General features: G+C 42.8%; 1 protein-coding gene across 1 annotated transcript; it reads left to right on the forward strand.

Annotated features, from left to right (window-relative positions):
* Nucleotides 1–12,439: 12,439 nt before the first annotated feature.
* On the forward strand, nucleotides 12,440–24,931 carry LOC123246940 (zinc finger protein OZF-like). The gene is made up of 4 exons (XM_044675712.1): nucleotides 12,440–12,474; nucleotides 12,997–13,178; nucleotides 22,628–23,026; nucleotides 23,279–24,931. Exons 1-4 carry the CDS (start codon nucleotides 12,440–12,442, stop codon nucleotides 24,238–24,240), a joined length of 1,578 nt encoding a protein of 525 aa, XP_044531647.1. The 3' UTR covers nucleotides 24,241–24,931.
* The last annotated feature ends 1,146 nt before the right edge of the window (nucleotides 24,932–26,077 follow it).

Raw genomic sequence — 26,077 nt, forward strand, 5'->3', positions numbered from 1 at the left:
TAGGAACTTAAAGCTTTTCAATAAGGCCACAATACTTTTCAACAAGAAATCACAAGGATCACAAAAGGGGTCAAAAGAGGAGTCTCAGATTTTTATCTAGTCTCTTATTGGCTTCCCACAGTGGGGGGGGCAATCGGGATATTTCAACTGGGGGAAGAGTTAAGGTGTAGCCAGAGAGGCTGAGTTACCAGAGGAGAGTTAGTAGATGGAAGGGGTAGGAGAGATGAAGGCTAGCAGGTTGATTATGGAACTGGCGAGCCAGAGAGCACCATGGAAGGCCTGGGTGGTATTTGGTTGAAAATGTGGGAAGTGGATGATCATCTACAGAGGCTCCTCATTGCTGGCATGTGAAGGGATGTGGCGGGAGGAGCAGATGGCCCGCATTCCTCACTGATGGAAGGACTCTCTCCAGGCGCAGTCTGAGCTAGGAGGCCCTCTTCCTTCCTCTCAGGGAGTCCAATACAAGAAAAGCTTTTACTATCAGCACTCCGGCTCCCGGCCTCGCTTATAAAGCCAGGCTAATGTGCAGTGGGAAAACTCCAGGACCCTTGCTAGGAAATGCCCGGCCAGGAAGCAATAAGAAGCAATAAGAGAAAAGAAAGAGAAGGCACCAAGGGAGGCAAAGAGGAGACAAAGGGTTCTCCATTAACTGAGGAAATTGTCAAAGAAAATAATGGAGACAATAGCTCCAGGGCAGCCAGGTGGTTCCGTGGCTGGAGGGCTGAGCCTGGAGTTGGGAAGACTCAGTTTCCCCGAGTTCAAATTCGGACTCCGTGTGACCTTGGTAAAGTCACTTGGCTGCTTCCTCTTCCTCGAAGGAAGGCCAAATGAGCTGGAGAAGGCAAAGCCAAAGCGCTCCAGTATGCCTGCCCAGAAGCCCCAAATGCTGAGGGGAAGAGGTAGACGGACAGGACTGCAAAGAGCCATGGAGCAGTTTCCCTAAGCTGGAGCCCAGCGTGCCAACGTCTGCTTCTTGAGGGGAGGGAGACGGGCCGCTTGCCCTGGGCAGGGGGCCCTCGGGGTGGCCGAAACTGGCCCTGGAGAGCCGCGAGTTCACTGAAGGCCCGGAAGAGCGATCCCAGAAGAAGCTCCCGCAGGAGCTCGCCCGCCGTGGCTGCCGACCTGCTGAAGGCTCCTCGGTCAGTCTCTCCTCCAAATCACTGCCTCGGGCTCTCTCGAAAGGCTGCTGGCCGAGGCTCACTTTTCCTGGGCCTGGGAACGGAACCGCTACGGAACCTTCCCTCCAGCGGAGTCTGCGAGCTCGGAACCTGCGAGAGAACAACTTCTGCTCCCTTCTGGAAAGCCCCCCGAGCCAGTGGACATTCGGACCTCCATCCAGGATCCGGGCACTGCCAGGAGCGAGCTCAGGTCTGGTGGGGAAGAGAGCGCCACACTCGGAGGACCCCCAGACCCCCTTCACTGCTCCGGGGACCTCGGACGACTCCCCTCCTTGACACCTCCCCGGAGCTCCGAACCTGAACTCGGAGCCCATCCCGAGCCCAAGCCTCGGGCAGATGACTCTACGGGTCTGTGGGAAATGTAGGCAAGGCTGCAGCACCGGGACAGCTCCGTCAGCCTCCTCCCTTGGGGCGGGGCCAGGCCCTCGGGGTGGAGCAGGGAGTGGATAAGTGGGGCGCCTAGAGGGAGTGCTCTTGGCCTCCGGCACCTCTGGACTACATTTCCCAGAATGCAGGGCGGCTGTCAGCGACAGTGCAGTTGCCGCGGAAAGCAGCTGGTCCCGCCCCGCGGCGGCTGATTGGTGCGTGTTCCCACGTGACTTCCGCTTCTTCCTCCTGTCGCGTTCTGAGGGTGTCTGAGGGTGTTCGAGGGGAGCTCGGGGTTAGTGTCCGGCAGCGTCTGCTGGCTGTCCTCCCTCCCTCCTTCCCTGTCCCTGCCTCACTGCCATTCCTCCTCCCTTCCCTCTCCCCTTTCTTTCCCTACCCCCCTTCCTTTCTCAGTCTTTGCTCCTCTCCCCTCCCCTCCCCCAGCCTCTTTCACTGGATCCTTAATGAGGATGACAGCCATCCCCACAGCCCCATTTAGCGCTTGACATACGCTGACTCATTTGACTCAGTAGCAGCGACCGTTCCTGGCCCTAAAGCCCCGGGCTGGGCTCTGGCCGTTTGTCCCTGGGGCACGTTTGACTTATTTTGTCCATTTTCCAGGTGAGGAAACTGAGGCTCCCTTTGGAAAAGGGATGGGCCCGAGGCCTCTCCCGCTGTTGGGGCCAGTGGCCGTAGGCCACCCTTTCCTGCGTCTCCCAGGGGAGCGGAAGCTGCTTCCTTTTATCCTGGTGGCCCCAGAGGCCCGCCCCAATCGAGGAGAGGGATCTGGGGCTTCTCCATCCTGGGCCTCGCTTATGCTAGGCTTTTTCTCCACAGCTCTCAGCCCTTCCCCAGGAGGAGTGAGCAAGCCCGGACACTGGGATGGCCCCCGGGCTCCTGACCGCCAGGGCCCGCCAGGTGAGTGGGGGCTCCCAAGGCTGGGCCCCAACGGGAAGAGGCTTAGCGTAAGAGGCAAAGCTGGGATAGGCCTCAGAATGGCCGTCCCTGCCGCCTCCAGAGCCTCTGCGGGCCCCAAGGAGGAACGGGAAAAGGGTTGGCCCGAAACTTTGTTTCTAGAACGGGATTAAACTGAACCTAACTGGAACAGGTGTGTGTGTGTGTCTGTGTGTGTGTCTGTGTGTCTCTCCCTTTCCAGGCTTCTCTTTGTTTCCAAAGCCCGGGCCTCTGCTGACCTACCCGTTTGGGGGGGGGGTCACACAGTTTGTTCTGACACTTCAGAGACGAGGGTTACCCAGGGCAGCGGCAGCACCAGCAAGTCCCCATTTCAGTGACAGCAAAGATATTTTCCCCGATTGCCTGTTTTTCTTCTAATTTTTACTAGAGTTGAGCAAAAAATTTAAATTTTATGAATTAGAATGGTAAGTTTAATCTCACATATCCTTCTTTGTCATTTGTTTAGTCATAAACTCTTTTCCTGTCCATGGATCCAAAAAAGCAAATTCTTCATCACTCCTCCAATTTGTTTGTAATGTGACTTTTTTATGTCTAGGTCATCTATCTAGAGTTTTTCTTCTTGTATGGTGTGAGGTCTTAGACTAAACCGATTTCCTGCCAGGCTATTCTTTTGTTTTCTCTGCAGTTTTTTTCAAACAGTCCTTTCCCCAGGAATTGGGTTTTGGGGTTTATCAACCACTATTCCATTGTTTTTGTTTTCTCCTGTATGTTACACCTGATTTGTTCCACTAATTGACTGACTGACTTTCCTTCCTTCCTTCCTTTTTTTTTAAAATAAGTATCAAATAGTTTTGTAGAATAGTTTGAGATCTAGCGCTGATAGACTCTGATAGATCCACCCTTCCTTACCTTTTTTTTTCATTATTTCTCTTGAGATTCTTAATCTTTTGTTCCTCCATCTGAATTTTGGTGTCATTTTTTTCTAACTATATAAAATATTCTTTTCTAACTGTATAAAATATTCTTTAAAATATTCTAACTAAATTAAGTTAGGTGTTTTGTCATTTAAATTATATGGCCTTGATCTACTCATGAACAATTAATGTTTATGCAGTTACTTAGTTAGGTCTGTCTGTTTTTGCAGAGTGTTATAATGTTGAAAAATTAATATTATACTAAATGTAATATTTAGAAATTGGTTTGAAAATATATTAGTTAAAAATTGGCGTGCTCACCATTTATAAAATAATTAACCCTTAAGTCATGAGGATGATAGTAGCTTTTAGCAATTTAATTTTAATATATAAGAAAGAAATAAGAAGGGAAGGAAATAGAAAAATATTTCCTAGCCTGCCACCCTAATCTTACCAGCCCACATTGGTGTCTTCCACCCAAGCCACCAACGCCAGATCGCAGACAAGCTCCCCGAAATCTCCAAAGAAAAGACTCGGCCTACTCTACAGTCTCATTTCTATAGTCCTTCTCCACATCACGTCCCTTTTCCTGTGCGTTGGTCTAGCACATCTCAGGAACCAATCAAAGCCTCTCTTTGGAGCATTCCAGCCAAGCCAATGGGCTGGTGTGAAGGAGCAGAAAGTTCACAATCCTAGAAGGAAGGAGTTGCCTTCACACAGTGTTTAATAGTTAGATTCCTTAATCTTGGAAGCTGTGTACCCTACTCTGTAGACTACAGTAGCTCCCAATTGCTTCCAGGCACAAATACAAAATGCTTTGTTTCCATTCAAAGCCCTTCCTCACTGGGCTCCCTCCCTGATACATACTCTTCCATTCAGTGACACTAGCCTACTGGCTGTTCCACCAGTAAGCCTCTTCAGTTCATGGCCCTGGCATTTGCTCTGACTGTCCTCCATGCTTGGAACACTCTCCCTCCTCTCAATTGCTGACCTCTCTGGCTTCCTTTAAATCCTAACTAAAATCTCTTCTACAGGAAGCCTTATCCAACTCCCCTTTAAAAAAACAAACAAACAGCAACAAAAAAACCCCCCTTACCTTCCATCTTAAAATCGATTCGTTTCCATTCCAGTGCAGAAGAGTGGTAAAGGTTAGGCAGTAGGGACTAAGTGACTGACCTAGGATCACACACAGCTAGGAAGTGTCTGAATCCAGACCTGAACCCAGGACATCCTATCTCCAGACCTGGCTCTCTCCACTGAGCCACTTACCTGCCCAAACCCCTCTTAATTCCAGTGTCTTCCCCATTTTAAACGTTTCCTGGTTGGTTTTTGTCCTTCATGCTCAGAGAAGACCAAAATGACATCATAGTGATGTAGTTTGACGTGTGCATCAGTTGGGATTAAGTGAGGCGGAGTTGCACAAAGCCATCAGCCTTACTGTCTTCCAGAGTCACTGAAATCCAATGAGAAGACAAAAGTCAGAATGGCTGGTGATGGCTGACATTGCAGTGTGTGGCCCTGGCCTCTTCCATGTCTGACTGAGCTCTGAGTGCTCCACAGCGCCTGCTTCTGCCACTTTCCTGGCCATTGGAACAAATTGTGTTCATCTGCTCTTTCTGCTGGGGGAGGTCTTCACGTGTCTGGGGTAGACACCCCCTAACTCACTGCCAAGCTTGGGGCCTATCAGTTATTCTCAACCTGGTTCAGCCTGTCTGCTGAGACAGGTTTATTGGGGTGTGGTGGCTGCCCATGCTATAGCTTCTTGGAGCCACAGGTGAGAGCTGGGCAGAGGGGGAGAGTGGACCTCAAAGGAAGAAAACTGCCCTGAAAAGGGCTCAGCAAACCTCTCCCCAGAGGTATCAGGCTCCCCTGAGCCACCTCATCAGGGAATCATCCTCAGTGTCTCATCAGTGAATATTGGTTCAAAATGATTTCTTATTTATCCTCTGTGTAGCTTACTTTGTATATCTGTTTGCATGTAGTTCCCCTCATTAAACTGTGAGCTCCTTGAGGCCTGTGACTGTCTTTTGTGTCTTTTTGTATCCCCAGCACTTAGCCTAGTACCTGGCACAGTGTTAGTATTTACTAGATGTTTATTGATTCTTTATTGTTTTAGTTAAAATGTTTCAGTTGACCCTCTCTGAAGGGTCATCTGCAGAAATCCACCATTTTGTTTTCTCTTTGCATGTGGTTATCCACAATATCAGTAAATATCTAGAAAGCACCTACCATATGCCAGACACTGTGCCAAGCCCTGGAGATAGGGAAAAGAGGCAAAAGACAATCCCCGCTCTCGGGGAGCTTACTAGCCATTGTGGTAGCTCATATTTCTAGCAGCATGTTAAAGAGTAATGTTGAGTTTAGACATCCTAGCTTTACGAAAGGCTTCTAGCTTCTCTGCTGCATATATTGTTTGATCTTGGATATAAATAAATACTATTTACTATACTAAAGAAAAGTGCATTATTTCCTTTGATTTCATAGAAGTGGGTGTTAGATTTTGGCAAAAGCCTTTTCAGGGGCAGCTAAGTGGCTCAGTGGATAGAGATCTTGTCGTGGACCCTGGAGGTCCTGAGTTCAGATTTGGCTTCAGATACTTTCTAGCTTTGTGGCCTTGGGCAATTCACCTAATCCCAGTTGCCTAGTGCTTACCACTCTTATGCCTTGGAACAGATATTTCCTCTCAATTCTAAGACAGAAGGTAAGAGGTTGTTGTTGTTTTTTTTTTTTAGTCTTTTCAACATCTACTATGGATTTTTATTATTTATATGATTAACGCGATTTATGATGTTTAGCATTTTCTTTAAGTTTTGCTAACCCTGTATTCCTACTAAGAACTCAATTTGGTCATAGTACATAACTAGCTAGGAAATATCCGAGGCCTGACTTGAACCTAAGACCTCCTGACACCAGTCCTGATGCTCTATCCCCTGTTAAACCTAGCTGCCCCCTTGAAAGACTCATTTTCCTGAGTTCAGATCTGGTCTCATTCTTCCTAAATGTGTGACCATGATGAGCAGGTCCCTTAATTTTCTCTATATCAGTTTCCTCATCTGTAAAATGAGCTGGAGAAGGAAATGGCAAATCCCTGCAGTATTTTTGCTAAGAAAACCCCAATCAGACATGATTGAACAATGACATCATAATATGCCCCCTCCTCCTCTGACCCTGCCACCCTTCTGGGGCAGGCCCTTCTCATCTCATGACTAGACCACTGAAATAACCGGGGTTGGGGGTTGGGGGGAGTCAGTAGGCCTGCCTCAGTTCTCTTCCCCACTCTAGTCCATCCCCTGTTCATATACCAGAGGGTTTTCCTAAAGCACAGGCCCCCTACTCAATAAACTCTAGTAGCTCCCTGTTGCCTTCCAGAGCAGATACAAAATGCTCTGTTTGCCCTTCAGAGTTCTTCCTAACCTGGCTTCCTCCTGCATTTTGTCTGTTTACATCTCACTCACCAACATGTCCTCTTAGATCTAGGGACTGTGGCCTCCTGAATGTTTCATGAACAAGACCCTTCGTCTCTTAGCTCTGGGCCAGGAGCACTCTTCCTCCTTATCTCCACCTTATTGACCCCCCCCAGCTGCCCCTAAGTCTTCCCTAAAGGCTCACCCACTACAGAAAGCCTTCCCCAACCTCTCATTTTTTGCCTGTTTTTCTTGTATCTGTCTTATTGGTTCAGATTTGCTTATTGTCTCCCCAGTAGAGTATGAGCTCTTTGAGGGCAAAGACTGTCTTTTGCTTCATTTTGCAGAGTTTAAAAGTGCCTGGAGCTTAGTAGGTGCTTCATAAGCGTTCATTGAAGAACTGACTGTGATTTTTTTCCCCTGTATTCTATTCAAATGAATAGACAACCATGTGGTTCAGTGGATAGAACACCGGGCCTGGAGTCTAAAAACCTCAGTTCTAATCTGGCCTCAGACACTTACTAGCTGTGTGACTGTAGGCAAGTCACTTAACCTGTTTGCCTTAGTCCACTGGAGAAGAACGTGGCAAACCATGCCAGTATTTTTGCCAAGAAAACCCATTGGACATTATTGCCATGTAATGGTCTATGACAGTGATGGGCAAACTTTTTAAAGAGGAGGCCAAAGGAAAGGAAATGTTTATCTGTTTGTTTCTAAGGCAACTCTTTGGAGGTTTCATTGTATTGTGTCCTATTGTATTTCTTATTGTATTCGTCAGATTAGGAATAATGTCTGCAACTGGATAGAACATTTCAGGGAGCTGCATCTGGCCCGCAGGCTGTAGTTTGCCCATCACTGGTCTATGAGGTCGTGAAGAGTCAGACACAAAACAAATTCAGTTGAATTTATAGTTCATAGAATGCCTGTTTCCCTACCTCTTCCTTTACTTTGCTCTCTATCTTATGTATCTCTATTTTGTAATTTTCCTCCACTTCTGACTCCTTTTCTCCCCATTACAACCCCCCCCCCCATCCCTCCTATTTTCTCCTTCTCTTAAGACCATTAGAACAGGACAAAACCACCTGCCATAGGCACTTTTTTACTTTTCTCTATTCCTCCTGAAAATTGCATGTTGGGACAGCAGAGTGGCTCAGAGGATTGAAAGCCAGGCCTAGAGATGAGAGATACTGGGTTCAATCTGCCCTCACACTTCCTTACCTATGTGACCCTGGGTAAGTCACTTAACATTCGTTGTCTAGTCCTTACCACTCCTCTGCCCTGGAACTGGTACTTAGTATTGATTCTAAAATGGAAGATAAGAGCTAAAAAAATGATACTTGAATTCTAAGAGGCCGTTTGATATTTCTCTTGTGGACATATATACAATTAGTGGTCCATTTCCCCCAGTAGGTTTATACTGTGTTTTGCTGGGTGTGTTATTGGAAATTATGGTACTTTATTTGAATTGCATTATGAATCTACTATCTTATAAAAGCCATTTACACTCACAGGCGTTCATGGCAAAAGCTTAACAGGAAATGGATCTCATTTTTGGGTGAAAAACCTTTCACTAATTCTAAGCAATATATATTTGAAAAACATTCTTTTATTTTTTTCCTTGTATGTGCAATACAATGTGTTTTTTTCTCACACATTTTTATACTTGAAAACATTGTATTTTCCCTGAATTTTTAATTTTCTTATTGCTTTTCCTTTTAATTTTTTTAATAGAATAATTGACTTTTTTCCCTTTTTCTCATTTTTTGTCCTTAAAGTACATATAACCAATGTTAATCCTTTTTTGATTTTACAGTAATATAAGTTTAATATATGAATATATATTTGTTATAATATTAATGCATACCCAAAAAGCTTTAGTCTATGGAAACCTGCCATAAATTGGTAAATATTATGGGACTGTGATTAATGGTTTCTGTCTGATTCCAGGAGAAGGGAACACAAGAGCCACTAAACAGTGCTAAGAAGGCATAAGGTCATGGAGACCAACCAATCCCAATGGGATTGATGAGAAACTGCGCAGTGCCTAGCAGCACAAGGTCAAAAAAGACCATATCAATCCAGGTAGGATTGTTGAAGTTCTATGCCAATACTGAAGGGCTTGAAACTAGTGTTTGGTGTTTGGAGTTGCAGCTTTCCTGACATATGTTAGAGGCCAGACTTCCCTGAGCTCCATCCCGAGTCAAGCACCAAAGGCTGGCTATCATCCTGGCTCACCCTATCCCTGAGAAGTGCAGGCAAATCAGACCAGGGAAAGACTCTTCCCTTGCACACAAATTTGGTCCTGTTATTTCTCTTATGTAAGTGTGGCAACTTTCTGTAGTCCTGGCTATTGAATGGGTAATTGCTTAAATCACTTTAATTGGGCCTTGATTCAAGGACCTATTATAAATTTACTTTTCCTTACATTTTTGCACATAAGACTTTGATATTTTATACTTCATTTACAAGTTATTTTTCTCTTTTATTTGGATTTTTTGAATTTTTTTATTTTTTCTTTTGTCAATTGATTTCATACAGCCCCATAACTGAGCCATGTATCCTTAGCTGATCTGGGGTACCCTCTTCAGGGGAGAATGTGTTATTAACTCCCCTCAGGGGGGTGGGTATGTTTTATGATCAGAATGTCTATATTATAATCTATAATGTAAAATTTAATTCTTTTGAGAGTAATTTCAGGGGGGAATGTATAATTCTCAGAAGGGAATGTATGTTTTATAATCTATAATGTAAAGTTTAAGTTCTTTTGAGAGTAATTTCAGGATAAGAAATTTGCCATCTCCCCAGAATCCAGACAATGAACCTATTTGGAGAAGGCACCATGAAGATGCCTAAAGAACTTATATTGCATCATGAAGATCCAGAATGAACTTTGGGTGTAGTTGATGGAACTATGGGGAGTTGAATTCATTTGCTTTGAATGTACACTCTTATGCCGAAGGGGACTGCCCCAATTGGCTTTTTGTCAATGCGCCTAGCAAAACATTGGTTTTGCCTTCTCTCTCTTCCATTTCCCTCTTAACTCTAACTATTGAAATTAGAAGACCTTTGTGGGTATATGATGATTATGTAAAGTGATCACTTGGGGTGACTAGACACCCAAGGATCATTAGCAGGGAATATGATATTAGAAATTTGGGGGTCCTTGAACTATATTTCCCATGATTCCTGGCTTATATAAATGGCATAGGCAATTATCTAATAAGGTAAACAGAAGGCTAACTAGGGAGAACAGGATTGGTACTTCCTCTTTCCTGCTGAAGCAGCTTAGTGGGCAGAGATATGGTGTCCTTAATATTTTAAATATATCCTTCTATATCAATTTTATTTTAAACAATAATGGTGACCACGAAGGAAAGAATTTAGGGTATGTTTATATTACGGTTTTATTGAAAGCCATTTTGATAAATAAAGCCACGTGCCCGATAAGAGCTAATTCAAATGCCACACCATACCTCTACCCACTGAGCTGCTTCAGCAGTAAAGAGGAAGTACCAATCCTGTCCTCCCTATTTAACCTTTTGTTTATGTTATTAGGTAATTGCCTGCGTCATTTACGTAAGCCAGGAATCATGGGAAATGTAGTTCAAGGACCCCCAAATTTCCAATATCACATGGGTAGGTCACTTTTGGTTGTAAACCTTTTTCTCTTGCCATTTGAATATGTCTTGTATAACTCTTGTGATTCCTTGATATTTGCCTGGGTTTTTTGTTGTTTTTTTGTGTTTTAACACAAAGGCGCTTTATTTTGGTGAATGTTCCTGGGAATTTCCATTTGGGGATTTCTTTCTAGAGGTGCCTGGTGAATTCTTTCTGTTTTCACTTTGTTCTCTGCTCCTGAGTCCTAAGCAGTTTGCATTTATAATTTTTTTTTCTGATCAGAATATTCAGAGGGCTGGGCGAGATCAGTTAGTCCTTTGGGTATGTTTTGTTGGGATGTCTCTCATTATGTTGTATCTAGCACCTTCTCATTTCAAGTTTTCTCCCATCTGTTTTTGTTTTTGTTTTAACCCTCTGTGTGTTGGTTGTAAGGAAGAAGAGCAGTAAAGGCTAACCATTGGAGGTTAAGTGACTTACTCAGGGTCACACAGCTAGAAAGTGTCTGAGGCCGGCCAGATTTGAACCCAGGATGTCCTGTCTCTGGGCCTGGCTCTCAATCCACTGAGCTACCCACCTGCCACCTGCCATCACTTTCCTTCCCAATACTTCCCTTGTAGCATCTGTGCCTCTTGACTCATTTCTTCCAAATCACCCAACATTGTCTGTGGCCAGGGCATCTTTTTATGAGCCTTTACTCAGTCTTATTGAGAAATTACTATCTTTTTTCTGGTATATCCCCTGGATTTTTCTCCAACCAAGGCATTATCTTATGAGGTTTGGTGTTCTCCTTGGTTTGCTCTTGAAGGAATAAGGCCTGCACTTGGGTCAAACTGTGAAGCTATAGGCCAAGGTCTGCTGGGTCCTGGGTATAAAGGGCCAGACTAGGTTTGTCCTTCAAGAGAGCTCTGGTCTCTTCCTGGGGGTTCCCGCCTGTGTCTCGAAATAAGGAGACTGAAGAAACAGGTGTAACACAAGGGTGCCAACAATCAGGACCCCACCCACAGACCCACAAGTGATAGGACTCACAAGAGAGGCTGGAAACCTACACAAGGGATGTGGGAAATGGGTAATGACAGAGTACACACACACAGGCTGGTAACTGACAGTTGGCAGTTACCGGACCACCACCCTAGCCAGGGACATTCAGAGTTTGAAAGTTATCTTTTGTGGGATCTTTCTTTGGGGAGAGAGACACAGGAAGTATAAAAAACAGTTTAATAGTGAGTTTAAGGGGTAGGTGATAAGGGGAAAGGTCACTCTAAATCTAATTGTCTATGGATAAATTCAAGAGACTGGAAAGTGGGACAAACACTAACAGGCTGTCAGGTCAAGCCTGACAGGTCAGGGGAATGGGTGTCTCACTACCGGGTCCTCTTCAGCTCCAACGATGGTCTCGTCTCAGCTTTCCAGGAACTCAGATACCACAGCAAATAAATCCTCAAGGAGATGAAGTCAGGTAGATGAACTAGTCTAGAATGCCCACCATCCAGAGCTAAGTTCACTGCTCAATCTGCTCTTCCTCACCAGATGGTTTCTTACAGGAGACAATCCACTTTCCTGGGCTCTTCACTTCAGACAATTAAGTCCGGCAACTAACTGCCATCAACCACGCCAGAGTCTCTCAGGAAAAGCCTTCCTCTCTCCTCTCACTGTTCCATACTTGGAACTTTCAGTACTTGCCAGACAGCTTTGCCTGTTAATTCATACTTATTGCTTAAAACTCGTAATTTCCTCATAACAATCTGAGACCTCTCCCTGCTGTGGGTGCCCTGTGAGATCCTTTTTCCCTAGTGCTTGGCTCTAGATACTTCCATAAGGCTCTGGCTATTCTACAGTGATTGGGCTGGATGTTGCCTAGGGCCTTTCTCCCTCTGGTTCCTCTAAGAACCTTCCCTGGATTCCCTGCAGCTGTACTTTCTGCTCATCTGGGGCTAGTTGGGGCCCTGTTGGTACTGGGTTAGCCTCAGACATTTATCTGTGAAGGGTTACAGTGGACTTTCCCCAGGGCTGAGTCTAGGCACAGTAGAGCTCAGGCTCAGAACCCATGGACCACATTGAGGGCTCCAGCATCCACTGCCTGTGCTCTGCTCTCCATGCTTAGCCTTCAGTGTGGCCCAGCCTCCGAAGGAAAGCAGGAGACCTTTTGGGAATGCCTGAGTTGGAGAGGGAAGTTTGCAGGAGTTGATTCGTGATGGATCTCTAAGCCATTTGGGGGAGTTTATGATCTTCTGGGTCTTTGAATGATCACATTTTTCCTGAGGAAACAAAAAGTGGAAATAAAGTCTACAAGAGCCCCTCATAGTTGGATCAGACTTCTTGAACTGGAATGATGATTAGAGGTCATCCTCTGGTGAGGAAACTGAGGCCTAGGCAGATGAGGTGGTTTGTTCAAGATCACACAGGCAGAGAGTAGCAGTAAGAATTTGAATCTAGGGCCTCTGACTTCAATTCTAGCCTTGTTTTAGCACTCTCCTATTTTCCTCAGTGATTATTCTTGTAAACTTTGGTAAAATATTTGGCCTGTATTAATCAGAACTCTGAGAACTACATCCTCTCCTTCCTCCCTACCCAAATCTTTGGCCCCTCTCCCTTTACCCCCAGCGCCATTCTAGGGCTGGTTCCCGGACAAGCACAAATAGAGGATTTGTTGTTTCAGGAGCCAGTGACCTTCCAAGATGTGGCAGTGGTCTTCACGCAGGAGCAATGGGCTTCCCTGGACCCTTCACAGAAGGAGCTGTACCGGGTTGTGATGCTGGAGACCTACAGCAACCTGCTCTGTCTGGGTGAGGATGGCTTCCCTCTGTGGGTCAGGCCCTGCCTCCCCCTTTCCAGCACCCAGTGAGGTCTTTGTTCTTCCTTGGTAAAGGCCACATGGCCTCCTGAAGGCTTAGAGATGACCGTTTGGCCTTTAAAGACCAGAGAATCCTTAGCCTCTTTGGCCCAAGGGAATCATTCATTCGTGGATGTTACCCTTGTCTTTTCTACTTCAGCAGAAGTCCAGTAGAATTTCTGCTCCCTTCCTTTATTTTTGCTCTTCATATTTTCTGCTTCATGTGTGTGTCTTGGAAATGAATATTGTTGAGTTCTTATAGTTACATAAATATCAGTGATTTTGAGGGGTCTGCCTCATAGCCCAGGGCAGGACAAGCAGATGAAGCTTTGTGCAGAATGGGGCACTTGAATGTAGGCCAACTATGGTAGCCCCTCCAACCCCAGCACTCTCTTGGTTCAGGCTCCATGTTAGAACAAATTGAGGCACTCATGAGCCGACATCTGGGTGTGGTGACTCACAGCCCAGAGTCCCTGACAATCTCTAGGGGCTGGGACTTTTATGGCCTCAGATGAAGAAAAAGGGGCCCTTCCCATTGCATAGGAGGAGGAAAGAAATGCTGGTCAGGTTACACCAGGGATGTCGTGTCATTCAGAGGGAGCACGGGGGTCATTAAAACCAGAATATGAAAGGAGCAGAAGAGGGAGAAGTTTAAGGCCAGCAGAGAGCATTCCCCCTTTATCTCTTACTTCATTTTGGTACTTCTGAAATCTTTGTTGCTCTTCTGGGACTGACTGTGGAGCCATTCTAATTGTCTAGGTTTCCCCCTGTGGAGATTAAAATTAATATGCAAAATACTAAATATCTTTATAAATATTTTATTAATAATAAACTAACAAAAGAGATTAAAAGGTACTAACCAGCTTGCTCCCAAGAACCAAAGAAAAAGAGGGAGGAGTTACAACCAACCATAAAACAGTAATGTGACCATGCAAACATGGGGGCACAGGAGAGATTAAAGGGATACATACCCCTCTGTGATCCTTTGGGAGACCAGTCTCCCTAATGGATCATAAAAACATAATTAATTATAAATTGCAATAATTTGTGGACAAAAGGAAAAAAAAGAACAAAATCAATGATTGCTACATTAACAAAAGGCCAATTTGGGGGCAGTCCCCTTTGGCATAAAAGTATACATTCAAAACAAATGCTTTCAAACCCCCCCCCCTTCGGCCCCCACAAAGTTCAAATTCACATCCCAAAGTTCAATTCTGGATATTCCTGATGCAGTGTGTGGTCTCTGCAGACATCTTCATGGCAACTTCTCCAAACAGGTTTGTTGTCTGGATTCTGAGAAGTAGCAAATTTCTTATCCTAAAATTTCCTAAATTCAAATCAAAGTTCACAACAATAACAAAGTCTCCTTTGTTATTTCCTGAGGAAAATAATAACAAACAGGGATCATCACTCAGGGATACATGGCTGAGTTATAAGGTATATGAATCAATTGCAAAAGAAGTCAAAAACATAAAATCCACATAAAGAGAAAAAATAACTTATGGATGAAATATAAAATATTAAAGTCTTATGTCTAAAAAAATAAAACTATAACAGGTCCTTGAATCAGGGCCCAATTAAAGTGATTTAAGTAATTATGCACTTACCCAATCAGTAGCTAGGACTACAGAAAGTTTGCCACACTTATAAAAGACAGAAAAGGGACTAGATTATAGAAGCCAGGATGAGGTGCGTGGATAGAATATGGTTCAGAGGAAGTCCTACATCTTAACATATGTTAAGTGCCGCAACCTCAAACCCCAAACAAGTTCAAGTCCTCTTGTCTTGACTCAAAAAATACATCAATCCCACTGGGATTGGTTGGTCTCTTTGACCTTGTGCTCATTTTGCACTATGCAGGTTGGCTTTGTGCTTCTTTAGCACTGTGCAGTGGCTCTTTTTAAATACTCTTCTGAAATCAGACAGAATCATTAAGCAAAGTCCCGTAATTATTTAAACAATCAATGGTATTATTCTATAGGTATGCATTTTGGGTATGCATTAATATTAGAACAAATGTATTTTAAACTTATATTACTGCAAATTTAAAAAAAGATTAATATCGATAATGTGTTCAAGTACAAAAATGAGAGAAAAAAGAAAACTCACAACTGTATTGCACATACAAGGGGAAAAAAAATAAAAGAATGTTTTAAAAATAAAAAATATATAGCTTAGTAGCTCAGTGGATTGAGAGTCGAGCCTAGAGACAGGAGGTCCTAGGTTCAAATCCGGTTTCAGACACTTTCCAGCTGTGTGACCCTGGGCAAGTCACTTGACCCCCATTGCCCACCCTTACCACTCTTCCACCTAGGAGCCAATACACAGAAGTTAAGGGTTTAAAAAAAAATTAGATATAGATATAGATATAGATACGGATAGCTTAGAATCAGCTAAAGGTTTCTCACCCAAAAAATAAGATCTAATTTCCTTTTTAAACTTGGCCATGAACTACTTTGAATGCAAATTATTTTTATAGAACAACAGATTTATAAAAATAATAATATAGTAGATAATGTACATTCAGATAAAGTACCAAATTCCCAAAATTCACAATAGCCCAGTTATTGACATTAGCAAACATCCATTATTGTATAGGAGTCACATGAGTTTATAATGTAACGATTTTAATGTAAGGAGTTTTGTGTAATGATTAAAAATGATAAAGGCTGATATTATGAGGAAAAGTAATATTTTATTTAGACCCATGTTGATAGAATAAAATTGGATCATGTGCCTGGCTAAGATCTATTCAAACTCCCCACCAGTCCATACCTCCTATCATCTTGTCTGCTTTGTACGAAAAAGCACGAGCCCAAGCTCCACCCCTAATTTAAGTCACACCCTATGTTGGTTCCCTTTGGTTGATGTAATCACATCAGAAACTAGAAACCTATTGGATCACGGAAAATGTAGTCTCAAAGTCCCTCACATGTCCACAGGAAGTTGTCATATATCTACATATCTTGAGGCTTAATACTTCTAAATAGAACCCCAGAAATTCTAAATAACACATTTGATTGGGTAAATATTAAAAGACTGGTCACCAAGGGCTTGAACAATTATCAATCCCCAATTAAAGAATAACCTCCAGTTAAAATGACTTTTATGGAAATTTATTTATAAATGAGAAGAGGAAGAAGAAATAAGGAAATAAAGAGAGAAAATAGGATAGGATAAGTAACCCTAACACCATAGGTAATTTGCTCCGATCCCCTAGTTTAATCCAGGTAGATCTAATTAACCCTCAGCCTAGGGAAATCCAGCCTTGGGATCAAGGCCGGAAATTCCTCAGAGGCCCAAAGGGCCTCTGGAGGCAAATGAAGCAAAAGTTTCACCCACAGAGTCTCTATTGAAAGGGAAGTTCCTTAAGAGAAGTTCAGGAAGATTCCGTCTTTACACTCACCACATGTAGTTCTAAGGGAAGGATTTAAGAACAGTCTCACAAAGGTCTCGGGGTCCCAGCCAGCACTCCTCCACAAACTAGAAGACCTTCAGGACCCATTCACGAACCAGAAGAGAGAGCCCTCTGCTCACTGAACTCTCCTTTTAAAGGGACCTTTTTTTGCGGCACTTCCTGTGCCTTCCTCTTAGTTTGCATGTCCCATCATAACAGACGCTTTTCTTAGGACTGCCCAGGAGGCAGTCAGTAAATTCTGATTTGTTACTCCCTCTAGCACACGTGGGTTAGAGACCTTCTTGTGAGTTAAGTGGAGATGCTTTCACCTTTGGTGATTAAATCTAAAGATGGGCAGAGTAGATTTAATCTATCACAATAGATAGCCACTTGCTGTGTGATGTTTAAAAAATCTATAGTTGTCACAAATTCTACAGGTATAACAAATCTTTCAACCTTAGCAATTGCTGATGAAAACCTATTTGGGTCTAAAAAATCACCAAGAATTTTAGATCCTTCTGATGGGAAAGTAAATTAAACTAAAAAGTTAAAATATCATGCATGCAGGAGCTCTTTTTGGCTTCCTACTTTATATATATATAAACCTATCATCCATTCAGAAGGTATAAAGTCATTTCTAAAGACCCCTTATAAAATTACAATTTAAATTCTTAAGTCATTATATTCTCCAAGGTTGTAGAAGCAGCATGTGAACTCGATAGTTAAGATGACAAATCCAGGATACATAAGACTTATGGGCTTTTACAATGATATGTTCTTCAGTAAAATCATAGGAAAATGGGACAGATAAAGAATCATATAACAGAATAGATATTAGTTAGATTAATACAGATAACCTTAAAATTTTAAACCTTAAAGAAATTAGCAAATACAATAATATAAGCAAATGACCAGTTACAAGTAATGTAGTCAAAAATCCCTTTTACCAATCCCAATAGGTTTGTTTACTATTTTGAGGGGGAAAGCTAAAAATAATTAGCAAGCAATAAACTTTCATATCTCTTTTTAAGGTTATTTCCCCTCCTCCATATAAATCAACCATTCAGATTTCATTTGTCAGAGCTCTGAATTTTGTCATAGTGAGGGAGAATTCTGCACAGAGCATAGTGTGAACGACCCTCATAATGGGTGTGGGTAAACTAAAAAACCAAAGGGGTGTGAGGAGATGAATTTCTCCCCTGAATCTTCAAGCTCTCAACTGCAAGGTATTCAATCAACAGAAAAAGAAAAAAACCCTGGAAAAAAATTAAGCTGATCCAAACCACTCTTTGTAACTTTACCAACTCAAATTGTTGTTTCAGAGTTTAAAGCATGCTTTGAAACAGCATTATTCCTGAAGAGGCTGAATGGGGGTTATAGAGTAAACAAAAAGAAGCAAAATTTCTAGAGGGAGAACAATAGGGTACTTGCATATGACAGAACTGGCTTCTCTTAGGAGAAGGCCGAAAGACAAAATCCCAAAAACTTCTACTTCAAATCTACTGATTTGGTCTCTCCGTCCTCAGTAGAAAAGGCAGAGAAGTCCCCTTCTTGTGGAAAACAAAAATCCCAAGTTGCAAGTCTCTCTCAGCCAGGAGTCCAGAATCAGCTTAAGACTTCGGCTTAAAAAATGGTAACACAATGGGCAGCTGGGTAGCTCAGTGGATTGAGAGCCGGGCCTAGAGATGGGAGGTCCTAGGTTCAAAGCCAGCCTCAGACACATCCCAGCTGTGTGACCCTGGGCAGGTCACTTGACCCCCATTGCCCACCCTTACCACTCTTCCACCTATGAGACAATACACAGAAGTTAAGGGTTTAAAAAAAAATGGTAGCACAGGCTGGAAAACCCACTTGGGGTGGGGAAAGGGATTGGAGTCTCACCCTTCCATTGGAAAAAAGCAGTTTGGTTTGGTAGGCTGCAGGCTGGGCAAGGAGCGTGAGGAATGCTGGCTCAAGCAGATGGGTGTGAAAAGGCAGTAGCAGCGAAAGCAAGCAGCTGGTGGACTGGCATGTGGAGTCTGCAGTGACCGAGATGGAGCAAAAGCAGGCGGGCTGAGTGACCAGCAAAGAAAAAAACCTCAGCTCTTGGGCAAACTTACTAACTACTGAAAATCTATTTAAAAAAAAATATTTGAGAATTCTATCCCATTGTGGTTAGCCTTAATGTGGAGATTAAAATTAATATGCAAAATATTAAATATTACATTTATCAATATTTTATTAATAATAAACTAACAAAAGACACTAACTAAAAGGTACTAACCAGCTTGCTCCCAGGAACCAAAAAGAAAGAAGGAGTTACAGCCAACCATAAAATAATAATGTGACCACAAACATGGAGGCGCAGGATAGATTAAAGGGAATTTTGGGAAAACTAAGGACTTATGGGAGATGAAGTCCAAGTTTCAAAATCTCCATTTATACACCCCTGAGTTTTGTACTTCCTCCCTTTCTTTTGTATTTTGGGCTCCTAGACTGAGGCTTAAGGCACAGGCCAGGCTCTGTCCTTGCAACTGTCTTGGATGGAATGCCAAGACCCAAGTCCCTGGCATGCACAGAGTTGGGAGATGATCAGAGGTGAAACATCAAGCTAGCAGCAGAGTTCCTGACTCATCCCTGACCAGAATACCCATAGGCTCCAGCTACCTCCCAGGGGGGTTCCAGGCAGGGTGGGAGTTTTCTCTGAAGTTTTTCTTAAATCTCTGCTTCAACTGGTAGTCATTTCATCTGTGCTGGGTTTACATTTGGAGCAGCGAAGCTTAATTAGAACCCTTTTTTGGCTCCATCTTTACCCCAAACTCCTACTTCCTTTGGGCAGGACTGGCTGTGTCCAAGCCCCAGGTGATCCATCAGCTGGAAAGAGGGGAGGCACCTTGGAGACCAGATGGGAGAATCCCAGGAAGCAGTCACCCAGGTGAGTGAATGACTGATCCCCAGGCAGGGGAGCCCTTGAGAACAGTGTCTCTACTGGTCAGTCATTTGCAGTCCCTTCTATAGAGCCTCTAGAGGGCCATTCACTGTCACCTCAGCCAGTCAATCTCCTGACTCCTCAGTCTCTTGGGATGCCAGATCTAGAGCTGGCAGGGACCTCAGGAACCATCCTGACTCCCTCCTGTTTCAGGTGAGGAGAGTAGTGACTTGCCAGGGTCACCCAGGTAGTCTGAGCAGAATTAGCATTCAGACCCTTGCATGGCCACTGACCCCAAACCAGCATGTGTCCTGTTTTTGTCTCTCCTATCTATGATGTGACATCCTCTTCCTTTCTTCAGTCACCCTCTTCCTTTCTTATTTTCTCCCTCTTTTTTAAATGTGCGTGAACTTTGATACACTTACAACAAATATCTTGCATGTGTATGCCATTGTGAAATAAAATTTAAATGAAATCTCATTAATAAAGCTATTAAACCTGATAGAAATGGAAGTTATTCAACTTTTGGAGTTAAATAATTGGTTAGAAAGATGGCCCCCAATTTATCAAAATGCTAACAGCAATAGAAGCACAAGGACCCTAAGAGGGTGAAGTCAAAGCAGTTGTAGTCAGAGGTGAGAATTTATTCTTAGAGGCAGGACTGTCATCTCTGAATGCCTCCATAGAATAGAAAAGAGGCCTTTGATGGTTGACCTACCACTGGCAAGAGAGAGTCACATGGAAGTGACCTAGTAATGTGGAGAAAGCCTGCTGTTTTCAACCCCCAAACTTAATGGAGACCCTCAATTAGAGCATCAAGGTACAGGATACAAGGCTGTAATCACTGCTGTGATTTACTCATCATGAGGATTAAGAAGGAATCACAAAAAAGGTAACCCACTTTGGGATATTAACCAAAGGCTTCCCATCTGTGGGAACATCCATCAGATCATGCTAGAAAATGCTGTATGTGATAAGAGAAACGATACCTACGCTAAATAACAAAAGAGAATTCAGAGTTCATGACCAAGGTGTCCTTAGAGTAAAGAGGGCAGTGCTTCCCACGATGATTTACATATTGAATGCCACACCAATGAAAATCCCAAGGAGTTTCTGGGAAACTCTAAGGAAATTCTAAGGAAATTCATATGGAGAAACAAACAGTCAAGGATTCTATGGCAACACTGAAAAAAAATAAAACCTGATTAATCATACAGTCATTTTGTGCGGCAGGCCCTGGGCTCAGTGCTAGGGACACATACATCCTTTCTCTCCAGGATCTGACCTTTTCAGGAACATTAACATGAAAAATAAGTGCAGAATAAATATAAAATACATCAACTTCGTTGTTGTGGTTCACTTGTTTTGGTCATGTCTGTCTCTTTGTGACCCCATTTGAGTTCTTCTTGGCAGAGATACTAGAGTGGTAGTTTGCCGTTTTCTTCTCTAGCTTATTTTGAAGATGAGGAAACTGAGGCAAACAGGGCTAAATGACTTGTCCAGAATCACACAGCTACTAAGTTTCTGAGGCCAGATTGAAACTCAAGATGAATCTTCCAGACTCTAGACCCAGTACTCTATCGATTGTGCCAAAAATATATGTGCAGGATCATTAAATACAAGATAGTGGGGAAGGGAGAATAGAAGCAGTCTAAGGAGCAGGAACCCTCATATCAAAATGACTATAGGGCTACATTCTTCCTGACGATATACTATTCATATCTTAATTTAAATTTGATTTATGTCTTCAGTAAAACATCCCAGTAGCCTGCAGTTGTGCCTTTACAAGTCACATACTAAGTTCCCTACTACATAAACACGTGGAAAAGAAACTAGATTAGCTAGTCCCAGTGTTCTTACTTTCATTGTCCTATGCAGATTTAGAATTCAAAGCTGAGATTGATTGTCAGTGAAACCAAGGAGCAATCCAGAATCTTCCCTGGGTAGCCCCTAAGCTGATGTTTAAAGGTTTCCTAGTACTCTGAGCCTTGCTTCATTGTATAAAAAGAGCCCAGCACAGTATACAATACCACATCATATAGAAGGCAGAGAGACTGAGAATGACCCATGTTTTTGTTCTGTTTCTGCTACTAGTTAATTGTGTGGCAATGGGGAAGTGAAAACATTTCTCTAAACCATAGTGTCTTCCCTTCTGCCAAAAATTTATAAAGAGTGTTATAAACTCTCAGGGAGTATACAAACACTTGTTTTGTTGAATTTCTAACAGGATATGTTTTTGGAAGAAGTCCAAAATAGAAATATAGCAGGTATAGGAGATATTTCCATTTTCTTTCTTTCTTTTTTTTTCCAGATTGGGAGACTAGGCCCGAATCCACAGAGTCAGTTCCCAAAGTGAGCATATCTGTGGAGAATTTGTCTCAAAACGGACTGACAAGGGATGGTTTCTCTGTGTCTAGCTTGAAAGAAGTCTGGGCATGTGATGCGAGGTTAGGGCAGCAGCAGAGCATTGAGGAGAAAACTTATCAGCACGTAAAAGTCAACCAAAGGAAAACTCCCAGTGATGTGAAGGGCTCTGAAGGTGATAAGTATGCTCAAAGTTTTAGTCTGGAACCAAAGCTTTTTGAGCAACGAAGAGTAATTATAAGAAAGGATCTCCTCAGATGTGATTCAGGCAGAAAGAACATTCTGTCTTCAGAACGAAGGAAGTGGCCTAGAATTTGCTCTAAACAGGTGGATTCTAGGCATACTGAATGTGCGAAATTCTTCCCTTCTCATTCAGACTTTATTGCATATCATCAACTTTACTTTGGTGAAAAACCAGATAAATTGAATGAATGTGGGGAACCTATTGGCTTCAGCACATATATTAATTCCCATCAGAATATTGATATTGAAGAAAAAGTCTCTGAGTATAATAAATTTGAGAAGGCTTCCATCCAAACTATACAACTAACTGAATATCAGAAATTTCACACTGGAGAGACACCTGAATATAGTGAATACAGGGAGCCTTTCGACCATGGTTCCTCCCTTACTTCCCATCAAATGATTCACCCTGAGAAGGAATCTTACCATTGTTTCAAGTCCTTCCTTCAGAGTTCACAGCATCCTCATCACCAGCAAATTTATACTGCAGAGAAGCTTTATGAGTGTAATCAATGTGGGAAAGCCTTCCACCGGAGAGGTCAGCTTACGCAACATCAGAAAATTCATACTGGAGAGAAACCTTTTGAATGTAATGACTGTGGGAAAACCTTCCGCCTAAGAGAACACCTTACTCGACATCAGAGGATTCATACAGGAGAGAAACCTTATGAATGTAATGAATGTGGGAAGGCCTTCCATCTGAGAGAACTCCTGACTCTCCATCAGAGTATTCATACTGGAGAGAAACCTCATAAATGTAAAGAGTGTGGAAAAGCCTTCAGCCAGAGAGGACATCTTAATCTACATCAGAGAATTCATACTGGAGAAAAACCTTATGAATGTAATGATTGCGGGAAGCTCTTTCGTCTGAAAGAACACCTTACTCGACATCAGAGAATTCATACTGGAGAGAAACCTTACAAATGCATGGAATGTGGGAAGTTCTTTAGACGGAGAGGACTTCTAACTCGACATCAGATTATTCATACTGGAGAGAAACCTTACAAATGTAATGAATGTGGGAAGGCCTTTAGCCTGAGAGAATCATTTACTAGGCATCAAACCATTCATACTGGAGAGAAGCCTTATGAATGTAATGAATGTGGAAAGGTCTTCAGTCTTAGAGGATCATTTACTCGACATCAGAGTATTCATACTGGAGAGAAACCTTATGAGTGCAATGAATGTGGGAAAGCTTTCCACCTGAGTACAGAGCTTACTCGCCATCAGAGGATTCATACTGGAGAGAAACCTTATGAATGTAATAAATGTGGAAAGGCCTTCCATATGAGCACAGAGCTCACCAGACATCAGAGGATTCATACTGGAGAGAAGCCTTATGAGTGTAATGACTGTGGAAAGGCCTTCCACCTGAGAGAATACCTTACTCGACATCAGAGGATCCATACTGGAGAGAAACCTTATGAATGTAATGACTGTGGTAAGGCTTTCCGCCTGAGAGAACACCTTACTCGACATCAGAGGATTCATACTGGAGAGAAACCTTATGAATGTAGTCAATGTGGGAAGGCCTTCCACTTAAAAGAACTCCTTACTCTCCATTGGAGTGTTCATACTGGAGAGAAACCTCATAAATGTAGTGAATGTGGAAAGGCCTTTAGCCAGAGAGGACACCTTACTGTTCATCAGCGAATTCATACTGGAGAGAAACCTTATGAATGTAATCAATGTGGAAAGGCCTTCCATGCAAGAGAGCTGCTCACCCTTCATCAGAGTATTCATACTGGAGAGACACCTTATAAATGTAAGGAATGTGGGAAGTTCTTCAGCCAGAGAGGACATCTTACTGGGCATCAGAGAATTCATACTGGAGAAAAACCTTATGAATGCAATGACTGTGGGAAGGTTTTTCGTTTGAAAGAACACCTTACTCAGCATCACAGAATTCATACTGGAGAGAAGCCTCATAAATGTAATGAATGTGGGAAGGCCTTCAGCCGGAGAGAACACCTTACCAGACATCAGACAATTCATACTGGAGAGAAACCTTATGAATGTAATGAATGTGGGAAGGCCTTTAGCCTGAGAGGATCACTTACTCGACATCAGAGTAACAAATGTCATCCTGTATTTGGAAATTAGGCTAAAGTTTTATAAGACCTGACTGTGGACAACTACAAAATTCTGAGAAGTGAGTGAAACAAAATAAGAGCTAAATAACTGAGTAGAATCCAGTATTCATAGGTTTTTCTGGTTAACAAAAATACTTCTCAAAATAATTCACAAATTTCACAGAATACTCATAAAAATAAATAAAAATTTTGTAACTGTTTAAACAGTTATTCAGTTACTGGGCATGTGCCAAGATCAGTGGAAAAAATAAAGGCCCCATAGATAACAGCACTTATAGCAGCTTTGTGCAATCCAGTGGAACCAAAAAAACCCTAGAAACAAATTAGGTGTATGTGTCGGTTATGTGTCGGCTACACAAAGTTTGGTGTGTGCTTGAGCTGAAATATTATTGTGCCACAAGAAATGACAAATATAAGAAATTCATAGGTCTGTGGAAAGATTGTATGAATGCAGAAAAAAGAACCTGAAGAACATCGGGAAAATTATTACAATGAAAATGAAACCACTTCCTAAATGCTGCCAATTGATTATGTGGACATACTTTGTTCCTAGAGAAAAGAGGAGGAAATGGACCTCTAGCTTCTGACTTGAAATGTGGGGGTCTAGGCACATCAACTGTTGCATGTACTTTTGGATGTGGTTGTTTTGGCTTATGTTTTATTTAATTGTTTTATTTGTCACTAAAGAGGATTTGATGTGGATGGCATATTTGAAAGTTATTCTGATGCTTATAAAAACATAGTCCGAGGTTCCAAAAATGGATAAATTCTTAGATAATCCAGAATCTTGTGGATAAGAGGAGCCTCATTAATCTAGACACTCTAAAATGAGTTGACATCCATCTCCCATAGTAGAGAAAGGAAGCCTTAATGCCTATTGATCTCAAGGTTGCCCACTTAAGATTGGGAAGGGGGTGGGAGAGGAGAGGCAAGGAACCCATTTCCTGAAACACTTCTAAGCCTTTCTTTTCTATTGAGGCCCAGGACAGAATACAGCCCTGGAAGGACTAAAGTGGACCATCCAAAAGTCTTCTTCCAATGGGCCTTTATGACCCCATGTTTTTGGAGACCTCCATGTGGTCTGGCAAACCTCTGAGTAGCCAAACCAATAACCATGAGCTCCCCGAAGTGACCTCTCTATAATACTTTTAAGAAGCAGTTGCTTAGCTGTTACAGAATCCCCCTAGCTACTGAATGGATGACACAGGGTCAGACCAACACCTCTCAGCAAGAGTCATCTATTGTGAATCGAGTAAGAAAAGTTAGTCCCTTTAAAAAGATGGTAGGGCCCAGGGGGCCTCTTGTTAAATGGAAATGGGAATTAAACTAAATTCAAGATGATACTCCACCTGGTCCCTCTGATGTTAGTGGTATTGACCATGGCCTCCAATCTCAGTCCCAACACCCTACCTCCTTCACTAGCTCAATTGGCCCTGGTTTATAAGGAATACTATTTTGCCTGGTCCCTTCATGAGAGAGGCATGTACAACTATTGGTTGGGCGTTGTCCTTTATACCCAAAGAGGATCAAAATGACATCAGTGGATGATGTTTTTTTGACTCGAGCACAAATTGAATTTAAGTGAGGTAGAATTGTACAAAGTTGTCAGCCTCATTCTCTTCCAGAGTCATTGAAGTCCAGCAACAAGGCAAAAGTCAAGACGACTGGTGATGGTTCTCAGAATGCAGCGGAAGACTGTGGCTTCTTCAGTGTCTAATCAAGCTCTAAGCATTCCACAGTACCTGCTTCTCCTGCCTTTGTGGCGGTTGGAACAAATTATTCTCATCTTCCCTTTCTGCCAGGGGAAGTCTTTGCATGTCTGAGATAGACACCCTCTTAACTCACCA

The sequence above is a fragment of the Gracilinanus agilis genome, chromosome 4, assembly GCF_016433145.1.
Source record: "Gracilinanus agilis isolate LMUSP501 chromosome 4, AgileGrace, whole genome shotgun sequence".
Taxonomy (NCBI): Eukaryota; Metazoa; Chordata; class Mammalia; order Didelphimorphia; family Didelphidae; genus Gracilinanus; species Gracilinanus agilis.

Coding starts and splice junctions, on each gene's coding strand:
- LOC123246940 (XM_044675712.1), top strand. CDS start 12,440: ATGGACCACATTGAGGGCTCCAGCATCCACTGCCT. Junction 12,475..12,996: donor GGCTCCAGCATCCACTGCCT/GTGCTCTGCTCT, acceptor CTTTACCCCCAG/CGCCATTCTAGGGCTGGTTC. Junction 23,027..23,278: donor GAAAGAACACCTTACTCGAC/ATCAGAGAATTC, acceptor CATTTACTCGAC/ATCAGAGTATTCATACTGGA.